Source organism: Notothenia coriiceps, unplaced genomic scaffold (genome assembly GCF_000735185.1).
Source record: "Notothenia coriiceps isolate Sejong01 unplaced genomic scaffold, NC01 NC01_scaffold00030283, whole genome shotgun sequence".
In the NCBI taxonomy this organism is placed as follows: Eukaryota; Metazoa; Chordata; class Actinopteri; order Perciformes; family Nototheniidae; genus Notothenia; species Notothenia coriiceps.
This window is the reverse complement of record NW_011362984.1, coordinates 83426-110072: the sequence shown is the minus strand read 5'-3', so window position 1 is coordinate 110072 and position 26647 is coordinate 83426. Positions and strand designations below refer to the sequence as shown.

General features: G+C 41.9%; 1 protein-coding gene across 2 annotated transcripts; it reads right to left on the bottom strand.

Moving 5' to 3' along the window:
• Window positions 1-333: 333 nt before the first annotated feature.
• Window positions 334-26627, bottom strand: ago3a (argonaute RISC catalytic component 3a). 2 transcript variants are annotated; one of them, XM_010787379.1, is made up of 17 exons: window positions 25887-26627; window positions 14557-14725; window positions 13993-14113; window positions 13521-13729; window positions 12519-12655; window positions 10134-10268; window positions 9891-9978; window positions 9136-9283; window positions 8839-8958; window positions 6609-6752; window positions 5570-5703; window positions 4072-4256; window positions 3503-3662; window positions 3193-3283; window positions 2909-3103; window positions 1136-1270; window positions 334-571 (listed from the first exon to the last, which is right to left on the bottom strand). In XM_010787379.1, exons 1-17 carry the CDS (start codon window positions 25903-25905, stop codon window positions 347-349), a joined length of 2415 nt encoding a protein of 804 aa, XP_010785681.1. In that variant the 5' UTR covers window positions 25906-26627; the 3' UTR covers window positions 334-346. The 2 variants fall into 2 exon arrangements, with proteins under 2 accessions (XP_010785681.1, XP_010785682.1); XM_010787380.1 differs by having other exon boundaries at window positions 6630-6752.
• Between the last annotated feature and the right edge of the window lie 20 nt (window positions 26628-26647).

Sequence of the window (26647 nt, the reverse complement as noted above, 5' to 3'; positions counted from 1 at the left end):
CCAACAAAAAAAAAAAAATGTTAAAGAAAAGAAAAAAAAAGTATATTACTTTTTAACGTTATACTCAAAGGGCCAGTAAATATCACCCCAAGGCCGGATTTGGCACGCCGGCCGTCAATTGAATAGCCCTGATGTACACCAATGTAAACAGAGCAGTTTAATATGGATTAGAATAAAAACAGCACAATGATGGTTAAGGATTTAAAGATGAAAACAGCCTGCTGCAGAAACTCACTGACCTTCTAATCTTCACTCCTGGGAATCTAACTTCAAGAAATAACAGGAAAGGGAAAAACGAGAAGTATTTCCTCTTTTTTCTCCTGTGGCCTTTTCATTTCTGAGTCCTCTATCTAATCGTTTTGCAAGAATGCATAGATGGCAGAAGCTCAAAGTGTTTAGCCTTCAGATTTAAGTGAAAGAGAAGGTGATGAAACCTGGCTGTGCAGAGAGGACAGGACGAGGGTCTGACCTGTATTCCAGCGTGACTGCAGAGGTAAAAGTCAAACTCGTAGGGATGTGTGATGTCCGTGTCCACGGTGGTACCAGCAGGAATGTTTCCACTACGTCCGACCTGATAAAAGCAGAGGAAAGGTTAGTAAGTCTCTACTAATGCACTTTGAATGGGTTTTTCTCATAATTTCACCGTGAAAACCAAAACAACAGGAAATGGATGATGTAGAAAAAGTCACGGAAAACAAGGCTTTTAAAGCACTGCATTAAAAATAATGTCATAATTGAAAAGAGAACTAGTTGATGGACCAAGCCAGGCGAAGGATTACCAAGTGCCTCACAATCAACTAATTAAAAGCCTAATGCTTTAAAGAGCCTGAAAATAAGGTTGTTACTATCCGAGTCTTACTCGAGGGGCCTTGAGTGCCACTCCAGAGCTCTCGGTTTGAAATGGGCCCTAATGTTTTAATCGAATGCAATTACAGGGGTTAGGAGGGTGAACGGGCCAATTGACAACAAAAGGTAATTAAGGAGGCCCATTTTGAGTACTTAACGTGCAAGCACGGGGCATAAAAAAGAGAATATGGACTACCAGATAACACACTGTACTGACTTTAATGGGTCACACTTAAAAGAGAGTGAGAGTGTGTGTGCCTGTGTGTTTGGGTAGGTCGTGGGGACTCACTCTCTCATTGCGGTCGGCGCAGAAGAGGCGTGTGTGGTGGCGTTTTTGCACAACAATGTATGTGATGCCAGGCTGGTACTCCTTCTCCAGGGCGATACAGGCCTCACGAATAGCCAGCAGCTCATAATACAGCACCTGAGGAGAAGAGAGGGAAAAATGAAAAATGTTCATATGTCACCTGTTACCCACGTTATTTATTCTTTCAATGACTGTACAGTCCATTTTTCATCCACATATTGATTATATAAATGTTTCACTGTGTTTAGTTATACTGTGCAAACAATCATAGTTTAAATAGAAGAAAATACCATTGTAAAAATGTTTCTCAAGTAATCATCTGTGATAAATAATTATTTTTGGAATATGCTCGTATGAAGTGAACAACCAGTAAGAGCCAAAAACTAGCAAAACATACGTCTCCATCTAACTTTTGACTTGTAAAAGGGAATCCTGCAACAAACTCAGAACTTCAGCTGGTGTTGAATTCCAACCCTGACCCTTTAGTTCTGATGAACTAAAGACAGGGTTCATACACTTTTTCACCAATGATTTTCAATGACCTTTACCTAATTTTCCATGACCTTTACCTAATTTTCCACGACCAAACAAATTACTATACTTTATTTTAACGAGGAACAGAAAAATAAGGTCTGCATATGAAACATGTTGTGCCAATCTAAAACAAATCCAATAGCAGGCTTGCTAGCTTCTACACGCTAAAGCTACTAAAATCTCTCACCAGCAAAATACCTCGTCGTTTCATTACTACAGTATAAGATACAGTATTTATTATCATTATAATAATAATAATACATTACATTTATAAAGCGCTTTTCCTGGTGCTCTAAGCACTTGTTATTATAGTATTACTATTTCCGCGATTAGATAAAATATAAATTATATTTGATGCAACTTTAGTTACATTTCCATGACTTTTTGAAAACTTTTGGAAAAATATTGTTTTCCATAACTTTTCCAGGGCCTCGAATTAGCATTTTGAATTTCCATGACTTTTCCAGGTTTTGAATGACCGTAAGAACCCTGTAAAGAGTTCTGATGAACTTCTTGGTACTTGGTGTGAAAGCGCCTACTTTTCCGTACTTAGTGAACTAAAGAGCAGATCGCGTTCACACCATAGACTGTATATATAGGTTCACACCGGAATAAATTCCCTGAGGGAGGATTAGGCAAATGAAGCCGCTGACATTCACTTCTTCTTCTTCTTCTGCTTTGGGTTTACTGGCAGGCCGCAAACAACCTCACGGCGTATACTGCCACCCGAAGTCCCCGGCCGGAAGTCCCCGGAGTTGGGGACTGGCTTCAGTAGAAGCTGCTGGGACTCCCAGCAGCTTCTACTGAAGCCTTCTGAGTAAATCGCCAGAACGCCGACACCTCCTCATCTCCACCGCTCCCATGTTTTATTTTGTGTTGCCATAAGTCAGTCTCTCTCTGTTGGCTCGCGGGGCTAATGCTAATAATGCTAATGCCAGCAAATAAAATGGCGGCTTCACAAAACTTTTTGGGAGTTTTACGGGGTGTGGTTTGCAATTCGCCCAGCCAATCAGAAATGGGAACCTTTTTCTCCCACAAAAGTACCTGCTCTCTAGCCGGGACGGAAAAGGGGGTGAAAAGGTTCTCTTGAACTAAGTTCTAGTTCCGGATTTTTTTGGTGTGAACGCACATTTTCGGAACTATATCGGAACTATACTGGGAAAAGTACTCCGGTGTGAAAGCGCCTATTGAAGAGAACTGAGAGAGACAGTGGGAGCTGACCTGTCTGAACTGGCCTTCTGAAACTCCATCCCTGTAGAAAATGATCCTGGTGGGCTTGTAGCGAGTGGACTTGTAGAACTGGATGAGCAGCTCCCGCACCATGGAGGCCAGGTCCTGGATCACCTCCTGCCTGGGCCTCTGGACTCGCACTGTGGCACAGTATCTGCTGGGGTGAGCGTCCATACTGCCTACCACCTGGAAGAGGGGGTTGGTGAGGGATTGCAGGGGGTCAATCAAGAGTAAATCAATTCAAGCTCAGGTGGAAATTAGAGATAAAAACTCACTGCTGCAATTGAAGGCTTCTTCCCATCTCCAGCAGGAGGGTGTGTGACATCTGCTCCCAGGAAGATAACTGGCTGCTGAAACACTGATGGTCTGTTGATAGAGAAACATATCGAAGACATTCATTCAAATGAGTTATAGGACAATATTTAGAGTGTTTCTTTGCATGGTAAAGTCATCTATTGCTATGGTGCGTGTGGGTTTTTCTTTCAGGTGTCTACAAATGTCGGACAATTTACCAAGCTCCATGAAATTATTTAAATTCTGCATCACTACCGTAGAGCAGTGAGGATAAAACAGAGCATGACTGACCGTTGATGAGGCACCAGGATGTTGTTGATGCCTCCCAGCTTCACGTTGATCTTGAGGCAGAGGTTGGAGAGGGTCTGAGGTGATGTCTTCACCACGTTCTTCACCTGGACGCACTGCGTGGCCATGCCCAGGAGGGTGTCCCCAACGCGCTTTACCTCCGCTGTGGGTGGGTTTAAAGAGTGGGCATCAGAAACAAAAGCAGTTTTAAAAGAATGTCCTTCTTGCAAAAGTAGCAACAATGTTGATATTAGTGCAAAGAAATGGAGAGTCAGGGAGGCTCATGATTATAGTTCATTATTAAAGATATGAGAGAGCAGTCACCTGGGAAGACTGTAGGATTTATGAATAAAAAAGGGCATGTGCAGTCAGAGAAAAATAGAAAGAGACAGAAATAATATAATATATGAGGTGGAAGGAATGTATGTTTAATAAACCGTCAAGTACACTTCTCAATATGGCTCTGTCGCTGCATCAGCACTGCTAGAATTGCATTAGTTTTTCCACACAGTGCTAACCACAAGCATATCTCTGGGCTCTGATAGGATATTTATTTTCAGCAGTTTTCTGACCATAGACAGGAGTCTTTCCGGGCAGAATGACGATGATGAGCTGCAGTCCGGCGTATGTGTTCTTCAGGTGTCTGAACATGGGCTCCACGCTGTCCGCTCCCTGGGCGTATTTACAGAAACATGGCTGACCCTGGATGGGCATCCCAGCATCCTTAGAGATTTTACGCAGCTGGTCTGTGAAACCCCTACAGGAGGAGGAAGAAGCAGGAGGTCAGGGTGAACTGAGTGAAAGTCAAAACACTAGCTTGGGTCTGTTCGGTGGACAACATATGAATGAGCACATGCCGAAATGCTGTCAGCACAAAATAAAATATGGTTCTTTGTTTAATAGCAAATGGTATATCAATGATGTTTGACATAATAAAGTTTTCTTAAGTAAAGTTTAACATTTTGAAATGTTTTTTCACCAGTGCATAATTGCAATTTCCATGCAGCATAAAGCCGTTTGCAGTTTTTACAGTACGGATGTTTTTAATCTAGCCAGGGACTATCAATGAAAACTACTCTTTTATCAAATTATTATAATAATAATAATAATAATAATAATAATAATAATGGAATGTAAGGCTGTGCAGCTGCTGATTGAAGACATGCTCCCATTCTTTCATTTATCATTTGAAACAGAATATAGAAAATTATGCTAGATTACAATCTCTTAAAGGTAGGGTAGGTAAGAATGGAGAAACCAGCTCGAGTGCGCTAGAATTTGAAAATACACAACCGGAAAAAATCTGCCTCTTTCTTCAGACTTCCTTACAGAGCCCCTCCTCCAACACACACGAACGCGCACATGACCAATGAGGGCACGAGATAAGTTTGTGCACAGATGGAAGGCTGACAGGCAGGTAGGCCGTCCAGTTACTTTAGCCGAGCCGGCTCAGATGATTGGTCGTGCTTTTTACAGTACTACGGCTTCCTCAGATGAAATCTTTTTATGGCTTTTTTGTCAAAGCACTTCAGATATTCATTGCTATCGGGAAGAGCATTCCATGGAATATAACAAAAAGTGTATCTCGAGCCGGTTTCTCAAACTTACCTACCCCACCTTTAAGGCAAAAATACACACACAAAATAAACTCTTACATTAAGATTAATGAGAAATAGGTAAGTTATTGGAATATTAAACTAAGAATGTCTTTAAAAACTGCACGCACAACTAGCACCTGTTTCGGATTTGTAAGCATGCCTGTCTGTACCGACTACCCACGCAAAGGTCAGAGAATTAAAAATGAATGTCTGTATTTATGTGTAATTTGCCAAGACTTGGAAGGAAAGGGGTAATGTATGTATGTGTATGTGAGCAATAACGTGTACATTTGAGTGGACTTTAAACTGAGGCGGGTGTGATTTTTATGAACATCTCCATGTATGTTATATATTTGTGGAATAAATAAAAAGTTTTTTTTTTTAAAACTGCACGCACAGAAACAACACAATCTCAGAAAGGGATTTTTAAATTGTTAAAAAAAAAGAAAAAAACATTTGCAAATAATCCTACTTGAGTATTTCTTCGCGACACTGCCTCTGTGTGGCAAAGCAGGCGATGGCCCACATCTTGATCTCCACCCCGGTGTGGAACTGCTTCCCTCTCATGTCCCACACCCCGTGGCTGGGCGTGGCTACAGTGCGGTTCTGAAACAACATTGCAGTCTCACCACATGTACTCGTGATTATGTGGGCAAACACTCATATCCGCACTGTTCATACACACTCACGCTTGGACAGACAGAGTGTACTCACTTCCATTCTGTACACACACAAACACACTATTACTTTCTGAAATCCCACAGAACCCATACACACTCTTCATCCATACCAAAATGTATTAACACTCATTTTCATACAAAAGAAAGGAAACATGTCAGTCAAAGAAACATGCAAAAACGATTTGTGCTGGAGACACAACTCACTTACTGGTTCAATCAAAAAATATAATCAAGTTACATTTAATTGGAGAGCAAAGGGATGCACTATGTGAGTGAATCTATAATGGTGCAAGATGATACTTGGTGTGTGCATCGTGCACAGCACAGTGTTATAGCAAAGATGTTATAGTTCTCACTAATGCACACGTCCTAAGGTATAACAGTACAGTAAAGGTGTGTCTCCTCAGAAAACATACACAGACAGATGTTAATCAACACTGTGGTTCAGTCTCAGTAAAATGCTTCCTAATGCAACATTTTTTAAGGAAAATTAACATTGCTAAGACGGATCTACTTTATAAGCTATTCAATTATGATTTGGGTATTCTATTTTTTTATTCATAATAGTTATTCTTACAGAGAGAAATACATTTCGTAACCCATATCTCTCTCTCAAAAATAATTTGAAAAAATGCTTATAGGAAGCTCCACAATATTTTATAAAAAGGTGCACTACTGAGACTCAGCCACACAAAGAAAAAGACTGACACCATGAAGCACAAACAGAAGCCAGTGTGTTAGTTCCCCTCAGAGACAGTGGAGCAAAAGCTAAGTGAGGGGAGAGCGTGTCAGACAAACAGAGATAATGGGCGTGATTTAAAGGAAGGGTACCATAAAGTGCTCTGTGCTCACCCTGCCGCCATATTGCAGCATAGGGGCAGGTAGCACTCGCCCCGTCACTTGGGCCATCTCGTCGCGAACCTTGAACTGGAACTCCTGCACAAAGGGGTCTGCCTCGTAGTTGGCACTGCGCACCTGCAGGGAAAAGAGGCGGGAAAATGTGACTCAGGGTCAGGCCGGGGTATACAGCAGGAGTAAGGAACACTGCAGTGCTGAGAGGTATATAAAGTCATTTGGTCTAGTGAAATGTCCTATACGTGCTCACTCATTGTGGCTAGTTTTGGTTTAAGGAATAGTTTGACATTATGGGAAATACTTTTTTTTGCTTTCTTGCTGAGAGTTAAAAGAGAAGAACAATTATTTATTGAAAAGTCACAAAAAGTCAAAATATTCCTCCAACAGCATCAGCAAGAGCAGGGGTGTCAAACTCAAATACACAGTGGGCCAAAATAAAAAAAAATGGGTACTAGTCGAGGGCCGGCCTGGAACTAACAAAGCTTAAATTATTGCCTATAAAAACAACATTAAACATTAAATAATCAGTTGCATTAATTTCTTAAGGCTCTATCTGCAGCTTTTCCGGAGTCATTTCTTATGATTACATTTTTCCACAGGCCAACAACAGCTTCAAAAAAACTATTTCCCTCAAAGAGAAAACAAACAAGCTCTTTTGTTGTGAGAGAAAAAGTGCAGAAGGAAACATCCATGTAAACTCAGTGTGCTGCTCTGATGCTAGTTCAAACCAGATACTTGGCGTCTCATCTTGGGAGCAAGTTCATCAATGTTTGGGGTCAGGCTCTGAGCGGAGGAAACCCTCAGGATTGAGTGAAGGTGTGCGTGCAATATACCGGCCAGATCTAATAGTGATTAAAAATTATCCTGCGGGCCGAAGTTAAATCCGCCAAGGGCCTGATTTGGCCCCCGGGCCTTGAGTTTGACACATGTGAGATAACGTATTATTTTTTTTTTCCTACTGTTTAATGTATGACAAGCTAACACAGCTCTTGAGAGAGATTGCAGGGCAGCACTGTTTTTATTAAACATATTTAATCACTACAGCTTTTCTCTGTGCCGTCATTGTTTAAAATACACATTATGATTATGCGTCAGTGTGACCCTAATGAGGCATTGCTTGTGTTTGCATGGGTATTGTTTTTCTTTCATGCTTCTTCTGCAGTGCATAGGACAAATGTAATGGAAATTGGTGATTTATCACTAAATGTCAGCACCCTAATCCTAAATGACTTCAAGCTTTCAAGATGTCCAATGGTATTTGGATTTACTTTGAATTCAGTTTATAGTTCTGACATATAGGACCTATTTCTCTTTTGGTTTTTTCTACTGTCTCTCTGCTGTTCCGCCCACACTGCCCTGACAGTTTCAAGCCATCTAAATGAAAACGCCAACACGCTGCTGTCTGCAATGATTTCCTGTAAGCAAGTCCAGAGACTTTTCAGGGAAGAGATAGGGAGATGTGGTTTAATAAGTTAACGGCATACTACATTTGTTTTGTTAATCTGATGGTGGCCAGAGGCGGTGTGCAGGCTGTCAATCTTTCTCTAAACGACGCGCTGCAGACACTGTAGCAGCCTCACACATTAAGCCATTACCACTCTGGGATTCTGTTCACCCTGGGTAGGGCTGTCTTGTAATTGCCAAATGCAATGACAAGCAGGCAGACAAGCCTCTGTTAACAATATAAAATGAGAATCTGGAAGAGGTGATTACAAAACAAGTCATTTGACATCAAGATGAGCAGCATGGCAACCAAGTGATAACAAGCTTAGCAACACAGCAGCCATCCAGGCAGTGTTTTGTCTCTGGCTGTGTCTGAACCAACAAAGGATTGTACTTTCCACCATACAGTAGGCACTATATAACCTTAACTACTTGAATATTGGTGTATGATCAGCGCACTGTACAGGAGAAGAAGATGTTCTGCCCACTAGAAACATTTTAGTGGGAAAATTTGACTTTATAAAACGCTATTTGTTTTTGTGTTCCATTTTCTGTGAGAAGATACAAAACATATTGGTAACTATCTTAATCATACACATTTTTGCAATTCTCCGCTCATTGAGAAAGACAATTTAGCCTTTAAATAAGTGTGAAAACCAGCTCTCCCATCTTAACTTTCCTACAGTATTAGCTGAATGTTTCCTAAAGTTCTACACTGCTACTTACACGTGCAGAAACAGCGTGTGTGTGGAGGGATACTCACCAGCCTGCTGATCTCCTCCTGTCTGTCGGGCGCAGAGCGAGCCGTGGCTTTGATCATCGTGGAGGTCTGATTATCTGTCAGCTTCTTGATGCATCGTTGACCTGCTACAATGTTACACACCTACACAAAATAGGGGAATATCGTTTTAGGTATTATTAAGCCAGAAAAAGACCGTGTAGAAATGCTTAAGCTTTGTATGTATGTGCATCTTGTTCATTCAGCTGAATGATACCCAGCTCCCAGGCATACCTGAATGAAACCCATAAAAACGAGGAATAGCAAATGTTTTTCTCTCACCTCCAGGGGCAGGTAGGTGTGCTTCTGCTCCTGGCCCACTTGTAGACAGGGCAAATGTGGGTACTTGAGCTGCAGGCTGTACTTCTCCCTGAAGTACTGGGCTACAGTGCGCTCTACAGTCTGACCATTTTCCAACTGTAGAGGGAACCTGCAGAGAAAAGAGCAACTCGGTTCAAAACCTACACCAGAGATGAGGGCAACTGGATCCGATTCATTATTAAATATATAGTACAATTAGGGTGCCCACTCATAGTTATTAGTTGAACTTGAAGCTGCAATATTTGTAATGAATTGATGGAGAATATATCAAGCTAAAGTCAGTAAAACATGTTGAACAAACAACACCATCTAAGGTAAGCAGTGATGAAGAGAGACCTGTTTGCTATAAATGCATCCTTTCTGATGGCAATACGGTGACGCAACAGCTTTTATAGGATAGCACACAGCGAGGTATAATACTGAGGGTTGTTAAGACTCACTGAAGGTCAGCAGCCGCACACAGCAGCTGCTTCACGATTGGATGACTAAGATTAACCGCATTGTTGTAAGATGAGTCAGCAGTTAAAGGGTTTATTTGGTGATGAATTTGTGATCGCATCCTCTGTGGTGTGTGTGGTGGTGTGTGTGTGTGTGTGTGTGTGTGTGTGTGTGTGTGTGTGTGTGTGTGTGTGTGTGTGTGTGTGTGTTCCCCGGCCCCATCCCATCCACACACTCCGCCCAGAGGCGTTCCCTCGCCCACCCGGAGGCTGACTCACGTTTGATGGCTAGCAGGCCGACGGGTCACGTTGCAGACGCGGTACTTCCTCCGCATGGTTCCACAGTGCGTCACCTCCACCTTCAGACCTAGTGAATATCACAGAGTGTTGGAATAGCACTAGGAAGGTGTTTCTTTGTGATTTGCTGCGACATGTGCTGTCTCTGTTTTGGCTCAAACTCTCCATCTCTACCCCACACACAAGTAATGCACTTTTATACAATTCACGCCATTTTACACTTACCTTTAATTTCTTTGGTGAATTTGACCCGGTGCGAGTCTGTGAGAGGGCGAGGCTGCTCGTCTATGTTGTGGATGTCCAGCACTTCACACATGAACTGGATGACTGGCTGAGCCTTGTAGAAGGCAGTGGCGGACACTGCAAATCAAAAATAAATAAAAATAGAGAGAAACAGTCATTTATTTTTGTTATTTGATGTAGTAAAAAAATGTTGTTCAACTGTTTATAACTCTTTAAAAAGCCCATATGCTCAAAATGGTCTCTACATTTTATCAAAACAAACCCCAAACACAGCTTCGAGTAACAAAGTCAAACCTCGAAAACAAAAGCAAATCATCACGGAGGGAGGAATATATCTTCTTGAATCTGCAATTATTATGAAGCTCATTAAGAGGCTCATCACAGTGTTTGTGTAATCAGCACACTATGTTAAATAAAGAGCAGGAACATTGAACACAGGAAGTGCAGTTCATGCAGCACAAAATCTGTATGTAGATTCTGCAATTCTCAAATAGACAGGCTCCCTTTGTTCTGACAAGATACTATCTCTTGATAAATGGAAAAACTGAGGCACGGAAAAAAATTTGATATGATAGGCGAGGCGGAAAAGCAAGATATCAGAGAGAAATCTAAATCCCGGAGGAAAGGTATGATATAACTAACAGCATGATCAAAAGAAAACCAAAATGTAGCAGTTAAGGGAGAGTGGTGCTGTTGTTGACCAATAATGTGGCTGCCTTGTTGTGACGAAAGACATCTCTCTGATGTGGTGTTTGATGAAAGCACTACAAGCGCACATCCTTGAGTGTTCGAATGAGAATGAGTTATTCTTCCAAATGTTAAAATGGAAAAAGGTATATATCAATTATATGCGCTTTTGATCACCTCTGAAGCTAAGCGTGGGAAGCAGTGTTTGTTAGTGCACATTAAATAGGCGTGTTGGCTTGCATTGCAGTTCCAGAAAACCATATGCCATCTAAACACTTTGAGTTCCAGTTCGTTGCTGGAGAGCAGACAACAGACTGGAGCAGCCGACCAACTGACTTCGAGGAATGACAGGGCGGGAAAATGAGACAAAGAGGAAATAAGAGAGGGAAAAATTCAAATGGAGACAGAGGCTTCAAAGACTTTGAGCAAAACAAAAGCTGTCTCAAGGAAATGCTTCACACACAGCTGCCCTCCTGACCCAGGCCACACACACACACACACACACACACACACACACACACACACACACACACACACACACACACACACACACACACAGACACTCCAGACACACACACACACACACACACACACACACACACACACACACACACACACACACACACACACACACACACACACACACACACACACACACACACACACACACACACACACACACACACACACACACACACACACACACACACACACACACACGTCAGTTCCCATCCAAGCAACAACCCACCTCCCTCCAAGTTCCTCTCACACAGACCATCTCTCTTGTCAGCAGAGACTCTCCAACAACCTCCTGCAGTGTGCTTTTGGCAAAACACACTCTCCATTTGCCACTTATTTTCAAACATAATATAACGGATTTAAATTCTAGCTCACTATTCCAGGTCATCAAACACAACTTCTCTACCAACACTACCCCAGCACTAAAGCCAATTATCAAATGTAATCTTTTACTTTTCCATTTGTTTTCCAAAACATTTCTCAGCAAGCTAAATTGTCTCTTTTCGAACCTATTGGTCAACTAAAAAACATGTGATGTCAGGGATGGAGCAATGCCATTATCATGTCAAGCTAAAGTTGTTCAACAGCCTTTACAGACAATGCAAATGAAGGTAGATCTTTGATATATGTTTTGTAGTATGCCCATATATCAGCTGCTTCATGAAAAAGTGATTGAGTTGGCACAGCACCTTAGCCGGCCTGGTGAAGACAAAGCATGATCACCTCATTCATTTCAATAGAAATAGCCTTCTACTTTCTATTAAGTTTAATATTGTTACGTTAGAATTATGTTCACTATTTTCAAACATAACATCACTGAAAGTTAATTGTGTGTGTGCGTCAATCTGTAAAAGAATAAATAGCCTATATCCTTGAGGCTCCATGGCATTCTAAGCCATCTGTTCAATGATTAAAATGTTATTTCCAAAGCTTTGAAAGGGGAGCAGAGAAAGCTCTCTGTGTGGCTCTACAAGAGAATAAATCGTTTTTAAACAAAGATTGGATTACAAAGAAAATAAAGTGAATTTGTCTTTATATTTTATTTATTTGCTGTAGGCAGAAGGCAATAAAGCTTTTGTTTTCCAAGTCTTGTTTATAGCTAGCAGGCAATATTGTAGGCCGGCAGAGCAACATTCATGCAAGGTGGAATTTGGTTCTCACCATCAATGTTAAGCATCATCTTCCACATGGCAGGGCGCACAGATTGATGGAAACCAAACCAAACCTCCCTCCCACCTCCCAGGGGATGGTCATAGCCCTCAGGAGCCGAGAAGAAGGAGCGACCCACCGGAGTGTACCTGGATGGAGAAAAATAGCAATCATAAGCAAAGGGAAAAGAGATAGAAAATAATGTGAAAAAAGGACAAAAAAGGAATATGGGGCAAGGAGGGAAGGGCGGATGAAAGGAGAAAGGAAATGTAAGGTTAGTTCAAACATCCTGAATTGTGAATGTAGGTCAATATGTGTTTAAACAGTGAGACATTTTCAATATGGCCTGAAACTACACGCGTGAAATGAGAGGTGGAGACACTGCCTGGGCCCCTCCACCTCCTATTACTCTGCCCAGGAGAGACATTAATAAAAATACAGGGGCTACATTTTTCTTGTTGAATCCTGGACTTACAATGTGTCCTGATGCCATTGTAAAGCAATAATGTCCGAGAGCAGGGCTAAATGAAAGGTGTCGCTGTAACCACTTTTTAATAATGCTCTGAAACAGACTTTCATTAAAGCGCTGATGATATCGGGTTCAACCGTGCTCTTGCTGGGGCTTAGGAAAGTGGAAGATGGTACGAGGTCAGAAATTGGCGCTTCGTGAGAACCCTTATAAGCTGGGTTTGATTTCCGTTGGGATCACAGTGCTGATATTGGTGCCGCTATGACAAAACAAATATATAGTATGTACAACGAATATCAGAGGGATCAGGTTTTACAATGTGCTCTCTATTTTTGACTTAATGTTTGCTGACTGAAAAGGAAGGTGGAGAGAGATCAGGGAAGGATAACCGGACAGTTTTCTTGGACTGGTTCTGTTCAAATTCTTTAACATGATCTCACAATTACTTTACAAAAAAAAGGTCTATTTAGGCGTGTAGCTGTCGTTACAAGAGTTAACCTGAGTCTTAACCTTTATGAAAGCATGGATAAAGTCAAACAGCTCACTTCATGGAGGGCAGGTGTCGCAGCACCACGTCCACTGCGTGCACCGGGTTGGTGCTGATGGGCTTGTCCAGCTCCAGGGGCTCAGGCATGCAGCGGCCGGTCAGCACCTCGTGGAGCATGTGCCAGCTGACCAGAGACGCAAACTTGATGGAAACTTTGAAGGGGCGATCTTTGCCTCCCTCACCTGGTAGAGTGACATCCAGGTCCACCTGAGAGGAGGGGAGAGGGTGAGACAACACAAAGAAGGTGAGGTAAGGCGGTGCATTTGGTGAACATGGGTTTAAAGCAGTGTCTGTGAAAGATGTGCATGTGTTGTATGTATGCATGGTGGCACGTGTGATATACTGCAGGTTTGTTTTGATTCAATAAATGGTGAGTTGTTAAGATTGTGTGTGGACACTTGATAACACATATGGTTTACATTCAGCTTGTACTGAAAAGACTTGTTTGTGTGACTTTTTTTCCAGCTCACCCCTGCAGGAGCCACAGGCAGTGGGTTGGCTGTGTACAGGCTCCTCTTCCCATCATAGACTGGCCTGCGATCCCCAAAGATTGTCACCTTAAAATGCTTTACCATTGAGTCGACCACCTCCCTACACACACACACACACACACACACACACACACACACACACACACACACACACACACACACACACACACACACACACACACACACACACACACACACACACACACACACACACACACACACACACACACACACACACACACACACACACACACACACAGTGATCGTTAGTCATACTGTTGGCATTCCAATTATTACATGTTTAAACTGTCAAATTAAAGATTATTAAACAAATCATTACTGGGATTTTTTTTATTAAAAGGTCACAGATTCAACCCAAACAATATTCATGAGTCCATCAACAGCCATTTTCCTTTTGGAAAGACGCTGTGTGCTCACTGTTTGCAACATGCTTTAATTGGATATCATTTAATAGTTTCTAAATGTAAATATTGTGTCGGAGAAAGGTGTAGGAAAACTTTCAAATATATGATTCCAGCCTACCTGTTGACTCTCCGGGGGCACTTGTCAGGTGTGATGTCCACCTCGTAGAGGTAGACATCCATCTTGGGGATATCCACCTGGAAGCAGTTGGCCAGCAGCTTGATGGGCTTCCCCATGGTGCCAAAGCCAGGCCGCCGAGGCATGGCGAACAGGGACTGGGCCCCAACGGCTGGAGGAGAACAAAGAGTGGAGGATAAGTGAAAAGGAAACCGGTTTAGATCAGAGGATGTGCTCAATGTATGTACAGAGAGCGGATTCCCAACATCGACAGTGGCTCATAACAGATAACCATCTTTATCAGTTTGTATATTTAAATGTACATTACTTCTGAAACTCAAAGTTTAATATAAATTATTTAATTTCCCAGAATTAAACAGGATGCTTAAAAGGAACGTGTACTATTTGGAAGGAACAAATATTTGTTGGGCTTGGTAGACATAAAAAAGGGAAACCAGATGTAGTGATTTAAGAAGCATTAGATGGTTAAAACCACACGCACTGTAACAAGGTAAAAGGTGCTTGATGGTGGAGATTGCACAATTAATAAACTTTCAATGAAACTGCACTTTCCCACACGTAAAACTACATATGCATGAGAGTTTATGGAGCACCAACTGTTAGGCACATGGACATAACACATATTACTAAAAACTGTATCAGAAGGTACATTGATTGGTTAATGAAGCAGCTTCGATTGTGATAAAATGCATTAATGATAAAAGACTAATCAAATGTGATGACAGCCATCCTGCAATTCAAAATACCTACCATTATCAGTGTCACGCTAAAATGATACAAGGGCAAAAATGTGACTTTTCAGAGATAATTACAACTAAAAACATTTAATATCACTGTGGTGGAACAAAAAAAGAGGCCTTCTTAGATGACAGATGTGAAAATGACTCACATTTCAGATAATCTAACCTCTATGTTAACAATGTTCTGTAATTGAGGACCAGCAAGCAAAAATGATGGCATAATTATCAACCTTGAAAAATAAACTACAAACCACTTTCTTTGAGAATAGTTCTACAATAGATCAATAAAGGATGTGTTTACTCCTGACTGTGTAGTGTGGTTTGTTTAACCAAGGAAAATTGATTCTTTGTAATATACAACTAAACTATTTTCCTTCTCCAAGAAATAAAATAACGGGAAAAACAAACAAAAGGCTGATAAGCACATATTATAGGCCTCAAATCTTTACAGAAATACATAAATCCTTTGTGTAGGTATTTCAAGTCATCCCGCATGAATGCCGTTCACAAAACTCAGCAACGCAACTGTCACTTCATTTTTGTACACAAATCCATCTATTGTAGGCCCTACCATCTAAATTAAAGTGGACCTATCATGCTATATTTGAATAATATATTGTAGGGCCGATACTAGGGATGTCCCGATCACCTGTTTTTGCTCCCGATCCGATTCCGATCATTTGATTTTGACAATTTGCCGATACCGATTTTTCCCGATCCGATCTTTATGCAATGCATTAAGAGAAAAAAAAGCATTCAAGTTGTCCCTTAAGGCTATTTTTTTATTTAAATTGGATATTCTATCCAACATGGATATAGCTTCTTTCTTTCACAGCAGCATTGGATCAGTTCAGTTGTGCAGCATTGGATCAAAACAAAATAAAGCTTATCAGTACTCGTTAGCTTACTGCTACAATTAGACACTGCGCCCTGCCCACTCTGTTGCCAGATTTGAGAGAAATAAGCAACCAGGTCTATGAAAACAAGCCCCAAAGAAGCAACACATACATGATGTTGTGTAATTTGAAACCAAAACTAAGGCCTCAGGATGACTTTAAGACTTGAACATGGTCATTTTTGTTTTGTAACATTGGAAAAAAAAAAATTAAAAAAAATAAATAAATAAAAATAAAAAAATCCGATCCCCGATTTTTTTGTCCCGATTCCGATCTTTTGAAAATCACGTGATCGGCTCCGATCCCCGATCATGTGATCGGATCGGGACATCTCTAGCCGATACCTATATAAAACATGTCTGTGAAGTTGTTTTTAGATGAGATATTTCAAATCTGTATCAGTCTGTATCAGATCCGTTGCAGCCCCTTTTTTAGAGATTTGGGTATGGAGGAAAAGAGAGAGGGTTGTGTTTTCGTGTGCCTTGGCAGTTCCCTGGCACACCGGGGACACATATTCATGTATAAAAGACGTACAAAAGTGCATTTTGCATGATAGGTCCCCTTTAAGTAAATACAACACGATGCAGCTTTGAGGGGAAATACTTCAAAAGATTGAACAACAAAGACGCAAAGTATGGGCTCTAAACATGAGAACACATTATCCCTACTGTGTAGTGCTACTCACAACAGAAAATATAATCTACTTATTGGATTACTCAGTTTGCATATTTCAAGAAAAAAACGGATTTACTGCAGATGCACACAGACCATAAGCTGTGTCAGACATGAGTCACTTTGATCCAGAAACAGTGAGTTCTATAATGTGGCCCTCTCATGTCAGAGCTATTTATATGGCTGCTGAGGCTTGCCTTCCACTTCACACTTAAAGAAGGAAAATGAGTATTCTGACGTGCCAATACTCTGTTTGGATGATATAAAGCATTTAGATATCGTTTTTTAACACAAAACTTTAGATGAAACTCATGTTATTGCCTGGAAAATGTTTATTTTTAAGCCTACTTTCAAGTTGGAAGTTCCAGCTACCTTGGTGGGTTTTTTTTTGTCTCCTTTCTTTTCAGCAGTGCCATTCTCTATTCTCGACTAAAAGACCGGCCCAAATGTGTCATTGATAAATGAGAGTCATGGCTGACAGGCTGAGTGATTCATCACCGATTTGACTCATAGACTCACATGTGTGGGTGATGTTGGGGTTAAGGGCTCTGCTGAGGGGGAAGCTCATCAAAAAACATCCTAAACAGAACAGAAACCTCCTGTGAGGTAAAAGCAGAAAACATGAGCAACACTGTTGTTTACAGTCCGGCTTTGGAAGTGTTTACTCTCTGCCCGACTCTTTTTTTTCAGTTTCTCCGATGGTGGGCTTTGGAGCGGAGGCTAACGGGGTTGTTGGAGGGTTCAGGCCTCGTGTTTGAAATAACTTGCTGGGATAAAACGGGGAAAAAGAGAGGGAAGTCTGGAATTCCTGCCACGGCTGTCCCTCTCACACTGAACTAAGTGCACACAAACTTTTGTAATGGTAATTCCAAATGGGGCCCTCAGTGAAAGTAGTGAGGTAAGCCTCATTTCACACACACACACGGTGACAAAAAGAAGAAAGACAGATATTCTGCTAAATCTTTATTAAGCCAGAAATGAACTTGTCTACCACAAATTGTGATCTCTCCTAATTCATTCCCCCCAAGGCTCACTCAGAAAGCCCTTGATGAAAACTTCAAGATGGTTCTCTGGTTCTGAGAGCACTTCTTTTTCTGGAGATCCTGGAGAAGTGGACAAGTAATCATCCCTTCACGACTCGACTAGTGCAATAGCATCCTCTATGGCATACCATCCAACCTCCTCAATAAACTCCAACATATCCAGAACTCTGCTGCCCGCCTCCTCACCCACACCCGCTCCCGAGACCACATCACTCCCATCCTCCAGAACCTCCACTGGCTCCCCGTCCGTCAAAGAATCCACTTCAAAGTCCTGCTCATTACTCACAAAGCCCTCAACAATCAGGCCCCCCCCCTACCTCACAGACCTGCTGCACCACCACACCCCTTCCCGCTGCCTCCGCTCATCAGAAGCCAACCTCCTATCCATCCCCACCCGCACCAATCACCGGACCTGGGGGGACAGAGCCTTCTCCGTCGCTGCCCCCTCCCCCACCACCTTCAAAAAACTCACCTCTTCAATCTGGCTTTTAATGTGTGATTGTTTTTGTATTATTTATTTGACTTTAACTTTAACTATATATTTATTTGTTGTTCCTTTTTCTCTTTTCTTTTCTCTTCACTATTATCTGTAAAGCGTCTTTGAGCACCTGTAAAAGCGCTAACAAATTAAATCTATTATTATTATTATTATTAAGTAGGAGGAGGATAGCAGGGAGTGGCAGGATTAGAGAGAGGGCAGGGTTGGTGTTTTCCATCTGCCTCTCACAACTGGCTAGCATTCAGCATGATTCAGAGAGCCACCACCAAGTGAGAAACGCACAGCGGAGCGTCCTTGAGTCCATGCTTCTGGATTCAGTAGTGGATGAAGTACAGTAGCAATAACAGGATCTTACAGTTAGAACAAAGACCTCTGCAGTTGCTTTTGTTTCTGTATCTCACCACAACACAGAGACCTACAGAAATGTTTAGATGCACTATGACTTTGTATCAAACTGCTTTAAATGTTCACATTCCGACAAATGAATTATTCCTGAAACACCACAATCTCCAAGGCTACATAGAAAAGTGCCTGTTTGTACTACAGACCAATCTGTGCTCACTTCAATGTCGTACACATGGGCAGGGAACAGGCTGTGATATTAAGATGAACTATGCATGTCACACAGATGTGTTCTGCAGCTTTTTCTGAATAGCTAATCGGATGCTGATCATCGAGCAACAAATCAGTTACCTCCCTCTTATCTGAACTTCTTGGAAACTGTCTGGCTCTGTTCCCTGCTCAAACAGACATAACAAATGTGTTCTCCGTGGGCAAGAGCTAGGGGGTCAGAGAGGGGTGATTCAGTGGGAGAGTCCAAAGCCTTGGCAGATTGAGTAAGTTGGTCCTATATTTACCTACTGCCACCAGCAATAAAGGGGAATTAAAGACAACTAGTACAGTTAGCTAGTTTGTAAGTTTGAGATATGTAAGCAGAGTCAGACTAGCAATGTGGCTAAAATATTTATAGTTAATTCCATATATTTCTTAATGATGATAGATAGCATGTAATACAATGAAACATTTGAATGTTGCCAATATTATACAAACTGTATAGGGATATACCAAGTAAAACTATGGTTTTATTATGCTTTAATCCTGTGAGCGTGAAAGGTAGCTCTTACATGTTGCTAGTTTCTTCTTTCAGAGAACAGACGCTGGGGTGCGGTCAGTTTGAATGTATGTCCCGTACACTGTACTCAAATAGCAACATGGTTTAACTGCAGTAATACAGTATCAAAACACCCATAGAGACTTCTCAAACCACTCCTATGAGTCCTGCAATATACTCCACCTTCCTGCTGTCCAACAGTATGCCCAATATGCTCAAAACACTCGTGCTATTTCATTTGCTAAACACACAGCTTCAGTTTGCTTTAGAATGTGTGTCTGTGCCGTTACATCTCTGTAGCCTATTTATAATAAGCATCAGTGTCAGTATGGATCTGAATTGGTTCAAATGTATCCAGATGCAGCTTCATATAATTACATTTAAAGGAAGTAAGTGAGTCTTATTCTCTTCTCTAACACTTAACACTATGTCTAAGTCATATGAGGACCAATCCACCAGCCAGTAAAATCAAATTAGCTGTATCCGTGGTTTCAATGGATAACGTGTGGCGAGCACAAGGGTTGAATTTAATAATTAAACAAAGCTGACTTATCCCATTCAAGTGAGACACCTCAATTGTGCACATGGAATAAATAAACATTCGGCTTCACAACACACCAATAATTGTGTTGCCTTTCTTAGCATGGAGAAACATCTCAGCAATGTGAACTCGTTCCAACTCTGCAGCTTTGCAACACAGTCACACTGTACACAGTGGGCCGAGAGCCAGAGCTGCTGGATAGTGAGAAAAGTCAGGCTGACATCCAGTGCCTGCGTCCCCTCTGGGCCACATCCACCCCCATGTCCACGCTGCTAACGAGTGCTCATGTCCACGCATATACAGGCCCACACACAAACATACTCATACACAATATAGCTCTTGTGTTTATAATGCAGAGAGGTCTGAGCTGTAGGAGCAGCTCTCAGTAGCGAGGCACAATGGCGTCAGTCACAGCGGGCATGACTTAGAAACACACAGACATGCACAGACGTACACAGATAGCTGGCGAAGAAGGACTGATACAAGCCCCGCATGGTCAGACTCCACCCTCCCGTAATCAAACAGAAAAGAGAGTTTTCCCGGCACCCGTGGGAGTCAATGCCACCTCTGTCTTAGGTAAACACAAGCAGCCAGCCACACACTGACAGGCTGATGGAGGCCTGGTCAGTCACAACAACATGCACAAATGTTGAAATCCATCTCAGGAAATACCTGAGCCTGAGTGATAGACTGTATGAAATGAGCAAGTGGAGATATATTTTCTCTCTGTAGGTGGGGGGATTTAGAGGGGGTTAGGAATGATCTCTGAAGAGAAGCTGATCTGACATGGAATGATGACTGTGACTGACACAGGTAGAGGATGGAGGGATACACATAAAGCACAGGTTCTGTTAAAGTGAGCAGGTTAAATGGAGCCTTCTGTCCTCCAGTCTTGTTGAACTGAGTGGAACGGTGGACAGGAGCCAGGGTTGTTGACTTGGGGAGGAAGACTGCTTTTACTCTTAGAGTTTACATGCGCTCTAATAAATGAACTAGAAGCCAAACAAGGTATTACTTTAAGGTAATACTTGGATTATAGCAACTGTTGTGTCAACATCTTAACAAGAATATCTCATTTGTAACGTGTTAAATTAGAAAGACTTCTGAATGTTTTGAGAAATCTGCTACCTACACTATATCAACAACCATAACACAATGGAGGTTACTATTTCACTTGTGTTGCTCGTGTGACTAAAAATAAGGTATTCGGCTTCTTACACATTTTGTCTGATTCTCTGCCGAGTCCTTGATGAATCCAGTTTTAATTGGACTACAGTATTTTCCTTATAATTTTTTCACTGTTAATGCTAATGTTTCAAAGTTTGTATAGACTGTTTAGATACAGAAGAGCTTACAATCTGATTGGAGGAGAGATGAACCAGATTCAAAGATGGACACATGGTTTGAAATGAGATGGTGTTGCCAAATGAAGTGCTAATTGCGTGGCAAAGTGCGCCTGTTTTCTGCAAAAAGTATGTCTGATTCATGTTTTGGTAGATTGTTGGAAAAGGAAAACAACGAGGACACTTGCATGTTTCCTTCTGCTTTAAATGTTGATGCTGTTAAAACAGTGTCTTCTAAACACAGGAGTAAAAACAGGGTTCCAATGTAATTATAAGTCAAACTCTTGAATTATTTACAATATACCTTTAATTATGAGGTGAAAACTGCTGAAATGACTGGTCCTTTAAACGTGGGAACATGAAGTTGCTATTGGACCATATTTGAACAATCCTCATTTTAAGACTGTTCAGAATAATGAATAGATATTTGAAATATTTCCCCCTGCCAGGACTAAATAACAAGAAAGACCCCTGTCTGACTGAGCTCCCCGACAAAGCGTCCCCCTCCAAGTCCCTCTCTTCCTGTCCATAACCTCCCCCCTCAAATGAGCATTTTGCAGTTCCCCCAAAAACAGAACTCAGGAAGAGGAAAAGCAGGAGGAGGGGGTGGTCTGGCAGCTCTGGCTTCAAATCTATGTGACACATCACAACACCCAGCCTTCTTCCTCCTCCTCCTCCTCCTCCGCAACACACCCCTCTGTATCCCCCTCTACTCCAACACACTCACTCCATCCTTTGACTACCCCTGTGTCCACCCTCCACCCAGCCCACTGGTAGGAGTCAGCCACACACTCTGACATCAGCATGTGTCAGCCAGAGTTTTTAGTCTACTACACCGATTCATAATTAAAGACTTTCTGAGGGACTTTAAAAGTTCCTCAGATATACTCCACACGGGGCCACAGGATTTATTACAAATCTGTTCAATCAGACAGCACTTTCTGAGGTTACATTTTGGCGCCATATTGGAAACAACATTTAGTGGCAATGCAACTCGAATGCACATCTTCCTTACACACACCAAGAGAGACAAGGAAGGAAAAAAGGGGGCGACCCATTTGCTTACCAATGATATCGGACCTGCTCATTATTGAACTTGTCTGATTTATAGAATTGTATTGCCAACATTTACCAGATCCTATATTACAAACGTGTGATCTGAAGGAAAACAGCATAACACATTAAAATACTCTAAGAGTGAATAATAGTATGAAGGGTATTTAATTGTCTGGAGTACAATAAAGGCAAGGGTACTTTTCTCTTTCATACAATGAACCTAAAAAGCAGCGGCAAACTGAATCCTCCATAGAAACCTACAACAATATGCCAATGGTTAGACCTTATGGTTGGCTGGGGTTGAGGATGGGGGTTGTCTATTGTCAACGGGCTGCTTGAAAGGACTAAGTATTATGGAGAGAGACTGCAAATCAAGTGCTTAGCCCTCCCTTAAAGCGGACCCCACTGTCTGCACAAAACCCACAGAGAACCGGTCTACAAGCAGAGTGACAGAGAGGACAACGTTTCCCACTGAGGCACAGAGGGAAATAGCGGCAGTAACCAAGGCAGGGAAAGGGGGAGGTGGTAACAGAAAAAAAAGAGCGGGAAACACGGGAGTGTGAGAAAAAAAAGGGGGCAAAGAATTCGGGAGGGAGACTAGCCGAAGAACGCGAGTAAGACATCAATGGGACAAACAAACCGAAACTAAGCTTGTTACCCTCCAGTAAAAAGTACCATTCTCTTAAGTGTTTTGTTAATGGGCTGCAAAGCCATACTAATACTAAACTGAGTCATCTCCTGACAACTCAAATCCCACCTGCTTACGAAGTGTAGTGTGACAGAAGGTGAAGGCGGGCTGCTGCTGTACTGTATCTGCCATCTTGTCTTCCAGTAAGCTGCATCTCATAATAAGTTCATCAGAAAAAGGCTCTAATGATAAGAACCTAGGCTGTTGTACAGTCCATTGTCACAGGTCACCCATCCATACTGCTCTAATGGAAGATGAGAACCAAGATTTAATTAAAAGAATAGATCGACATTTTGGCTATATCCTTTTCCCACAATACGACCGTACTGCAATGCCATTATTTGACATTTCTAGCTACTTCTAGCATTGAAACTCAGCCATAATGTAACATCACATCAAGATCAAGTGACTAACAGTCTGTGGGCATACCCGAGGGTTAGCACATCAAAATGGATTTGATTTGCTTAAGGCTCGAAAGCCTTTCACTCATTATATATCTACTGCTAAGCTCTCAGAAGCCGTGGTTTTAATGCCACATGTGCTGCTGCTCAGAAATACTACAGGGGAAGAGAGTGACTGTCTGTTTCTAGGCGGGCTGTGCAATCAATTTGCATTTTCTCACACAACTCAATGGAGGGCCCCCTTTTAATCATTCATCCAGACATGGGACTCACTGGTTGGCCTGTGGTGGTTAGTGATATGTGATTGTGAACCAACACACACTGCCAAGGCCCTGCAGGGAGCCACATGGACAAGCCACACAGTTAACAAAACATGCATCTGTCGGACTGTATTAATACACTAATGTCCTCCAAAGTGAACGCATCAAAGACACTCCTTACACATTTAACACTGACTGGAACTATACTATATATGAAATCCCGTGGAACACTTTGATGCAAGCAAACAACAAAACACTAATGATGAGTGATAGCATAGTGGGTATAGTCGAAGTTTACACAACTTGAGTAATCAGTGAATTATTTTAAAATAAGGTGGGTGGGAGAGTGAAAGGAAGACTTTGATTTGTCAGCATGTGTGTATATATCTTTACTGAATCTGTATCACTTGCTTTTGTTAAAAAAACTGAGAAAATCAATACAAATATTTACCATAAAGAGTACAAAGAGTACACACACACCTGCCCATACACTGACACATAACTGCTTTAGTAACAGTAGGTGCATGGTTTCTGGGAAAACACCTTCAGTTCCCTTATGCTACGGACATTGGAAGTGTCCCAGCTGAGAGGAGCAGACACACTAATGAGACAGGAGACACCAGAGAGGGATCTCCTTTACAGGAGGAGGGGGTGCTTTAAGATCCACCTGCTGTATCATGTGTCACTGGCTGATCGAGAGTACCTGGCATTCAGTTTATGGTCACATAAGTGGAAAGCTTCCGTTATAGCTGAGACAAAGCCAGTCCGTTTGGACTGTTTAACTACTACTATGATCAAGAAAGAAACTATTTACTGGCCAAGGCCTGGATTGATATTTCTTTTTTATCACCTGGAACTTGCAAGGCTTGTTGAGATTACAAGGTTTTGCAGACTTTAAAAAGGTTAAGCTTACATGTTATTGGTACCAAAACCAATAAAAGTCAGCCTGTCAATGTTCTTAAGGAAACACTTACTACCTACTCACTCTTAAGGAAATAGATAACAGCATGGGGCTAAATGTTTTATGCACAAAAAAAGGGAGTGCAGCAAGACAGGTATCAGACTGAAGGTGTTGTGAGAGAAGGATACTGCTAGATACATCGAGGTCAGTCTGGGGTCATTGGGTGACTAAAAAAGCTGGGGGCATGAAAGGACATTAAGTATCCCACTGGCAGAACTTCTTAGGTGACTATCCATGCTCATTTTAGGCTGAACAAAACATCTCATTATTCACTATAGGCGTCTTAAACTATGAAACAACTTATTAGTGTGGGTGTCTTCCAGAGAAATACCAGGCTTAACCACGCATCTGTTTGATGAATCCCACACAACTGGCTGATGATGATGCTAATGAGTTACAGTGAATAAGACAGAAAACTCCTCAGTACCCTTCAGAAATGTCTTATAAATGTTTTGTAACAGCCACATACTTTACTTTGTAGTTCAAATAATTTGTATTTCTTCTTGCATGGTGGTAATAGTTATTCACTAGCTGTGACTCATTTGTAGGCTAATTAAAAGCAGAGGCTGACAGTCGGTCAAGTACATCCTCCATCCTACCGGCGTCTCATCTTATCCATGCAATGTAACTTCCATTCGCACATGCAACCAGTGGTGTAAGGAAACTAAGTATTACTCAAGTACTGCACTTAAGTACAATTTTGAGGGACATGTTTTGCTACATTGTACTTCTACTCCAATACATTTAAGGGGTAAATAGTGTACTTTTACTCCAGTAGATGTATTTAATACCTTTAGTTACTTTGCAGATTTTGATCAATTATGTGATATATAATCCACCTTTAAATATGACTTTAGTTACACATGGAGTGAATCCACAAGCTACCCTGCAATATACAAGTTATTAAAAAATGCTCCAATTGAATGCATAAATAATTATAATCTAAACATAGCCTATAATATAAATTATTCTGAAATGGGCCACTCAGCATAACGAGTACCGTTACTTTTTGTACTTTAAGTATATTTAAGTACTTCTACTTTTACTTAAGAAGAGGATCTGAGCACTTCTTCCACCTCTGCATGTAAACGGAATAATTACCTGTAGTTCCGAGTTCCATTCATGAGGTCTCTGTCCGGATAACTCCCGGATCACAGTAGCCAAACGTGTGGGACTCTTCCTCCGTGCAGTCCGGTGTCTCCTTCTGCAGCGCACCGCCTCTGCCGCGCTGAATGGCCGAGTGTCCTCTCTGCTAGCTCCTCTCTCCTCGCAGACTGTCATAAAACAGGGGCCCTTCGGTACGGTCCTTCCGCAAAACGGGGGTTTTCAGCGTCCCCCGTGTCCGCACTCCTGTCAACGTATTAAACCGGGGGTTCACTGCCACGGCGAAAGCTGGTTGCGACGCTGAGGCAGTTTAAAAACCGGCTAGTTAGCCAAGTGGGCTCGCTAGCCAGGCTTAGGAAAGTGTCAGGAACGGACGAGGTGAACTGTCAGGATATCATCACAGCGGGGTCACTGAGTCCAAATGAACACCTACCGATGGATGATCCTCACCAGAGGCGACATTAATGCGTGTCCCCTGCACAGCGAGCTCCCGGTGGTCTTCAGTAATTAGCTAAATGGCTAGCTCGGCTGTTGGATAGTTGGAATTCTGACAGACGACGGTTACTTCTAAACCGCCACTGACACAGCCCCGTTTCCTAACAACCATATCCCAACGACGTTGTTCTCTTAAGCTTGTATCCCTATGCCGAAATAAACCCGGCAGAGTCCGCCAGCAAGTGTCAAGGCTTTCGGTCAGGTTGACAGATCAACTCTGCAGGGCTTCGGCAAGCAGCTAAATATGGTTAAGTTGCCTTTCT

Bases quoted from the DNA above. Each gene is read 5' to 3' on its own strand.
- ago3a (XM_010787379.1), bottom strand. The intron at 12,656-13,520 runs GTGAGCTGTTTG...TTCTCCATCCAG, and splicing joins CGACACCTGCCCTCCATGAA to GTACACTCCGGTGGGTCGCT. The intron at 4,257-5,569 runs GTAGGATTATTT...CTCCTCCTGTAG, and splicing joins TGTCGCGAAGAAATACTCAA to GGGTTTCACAGACCAGCTGC.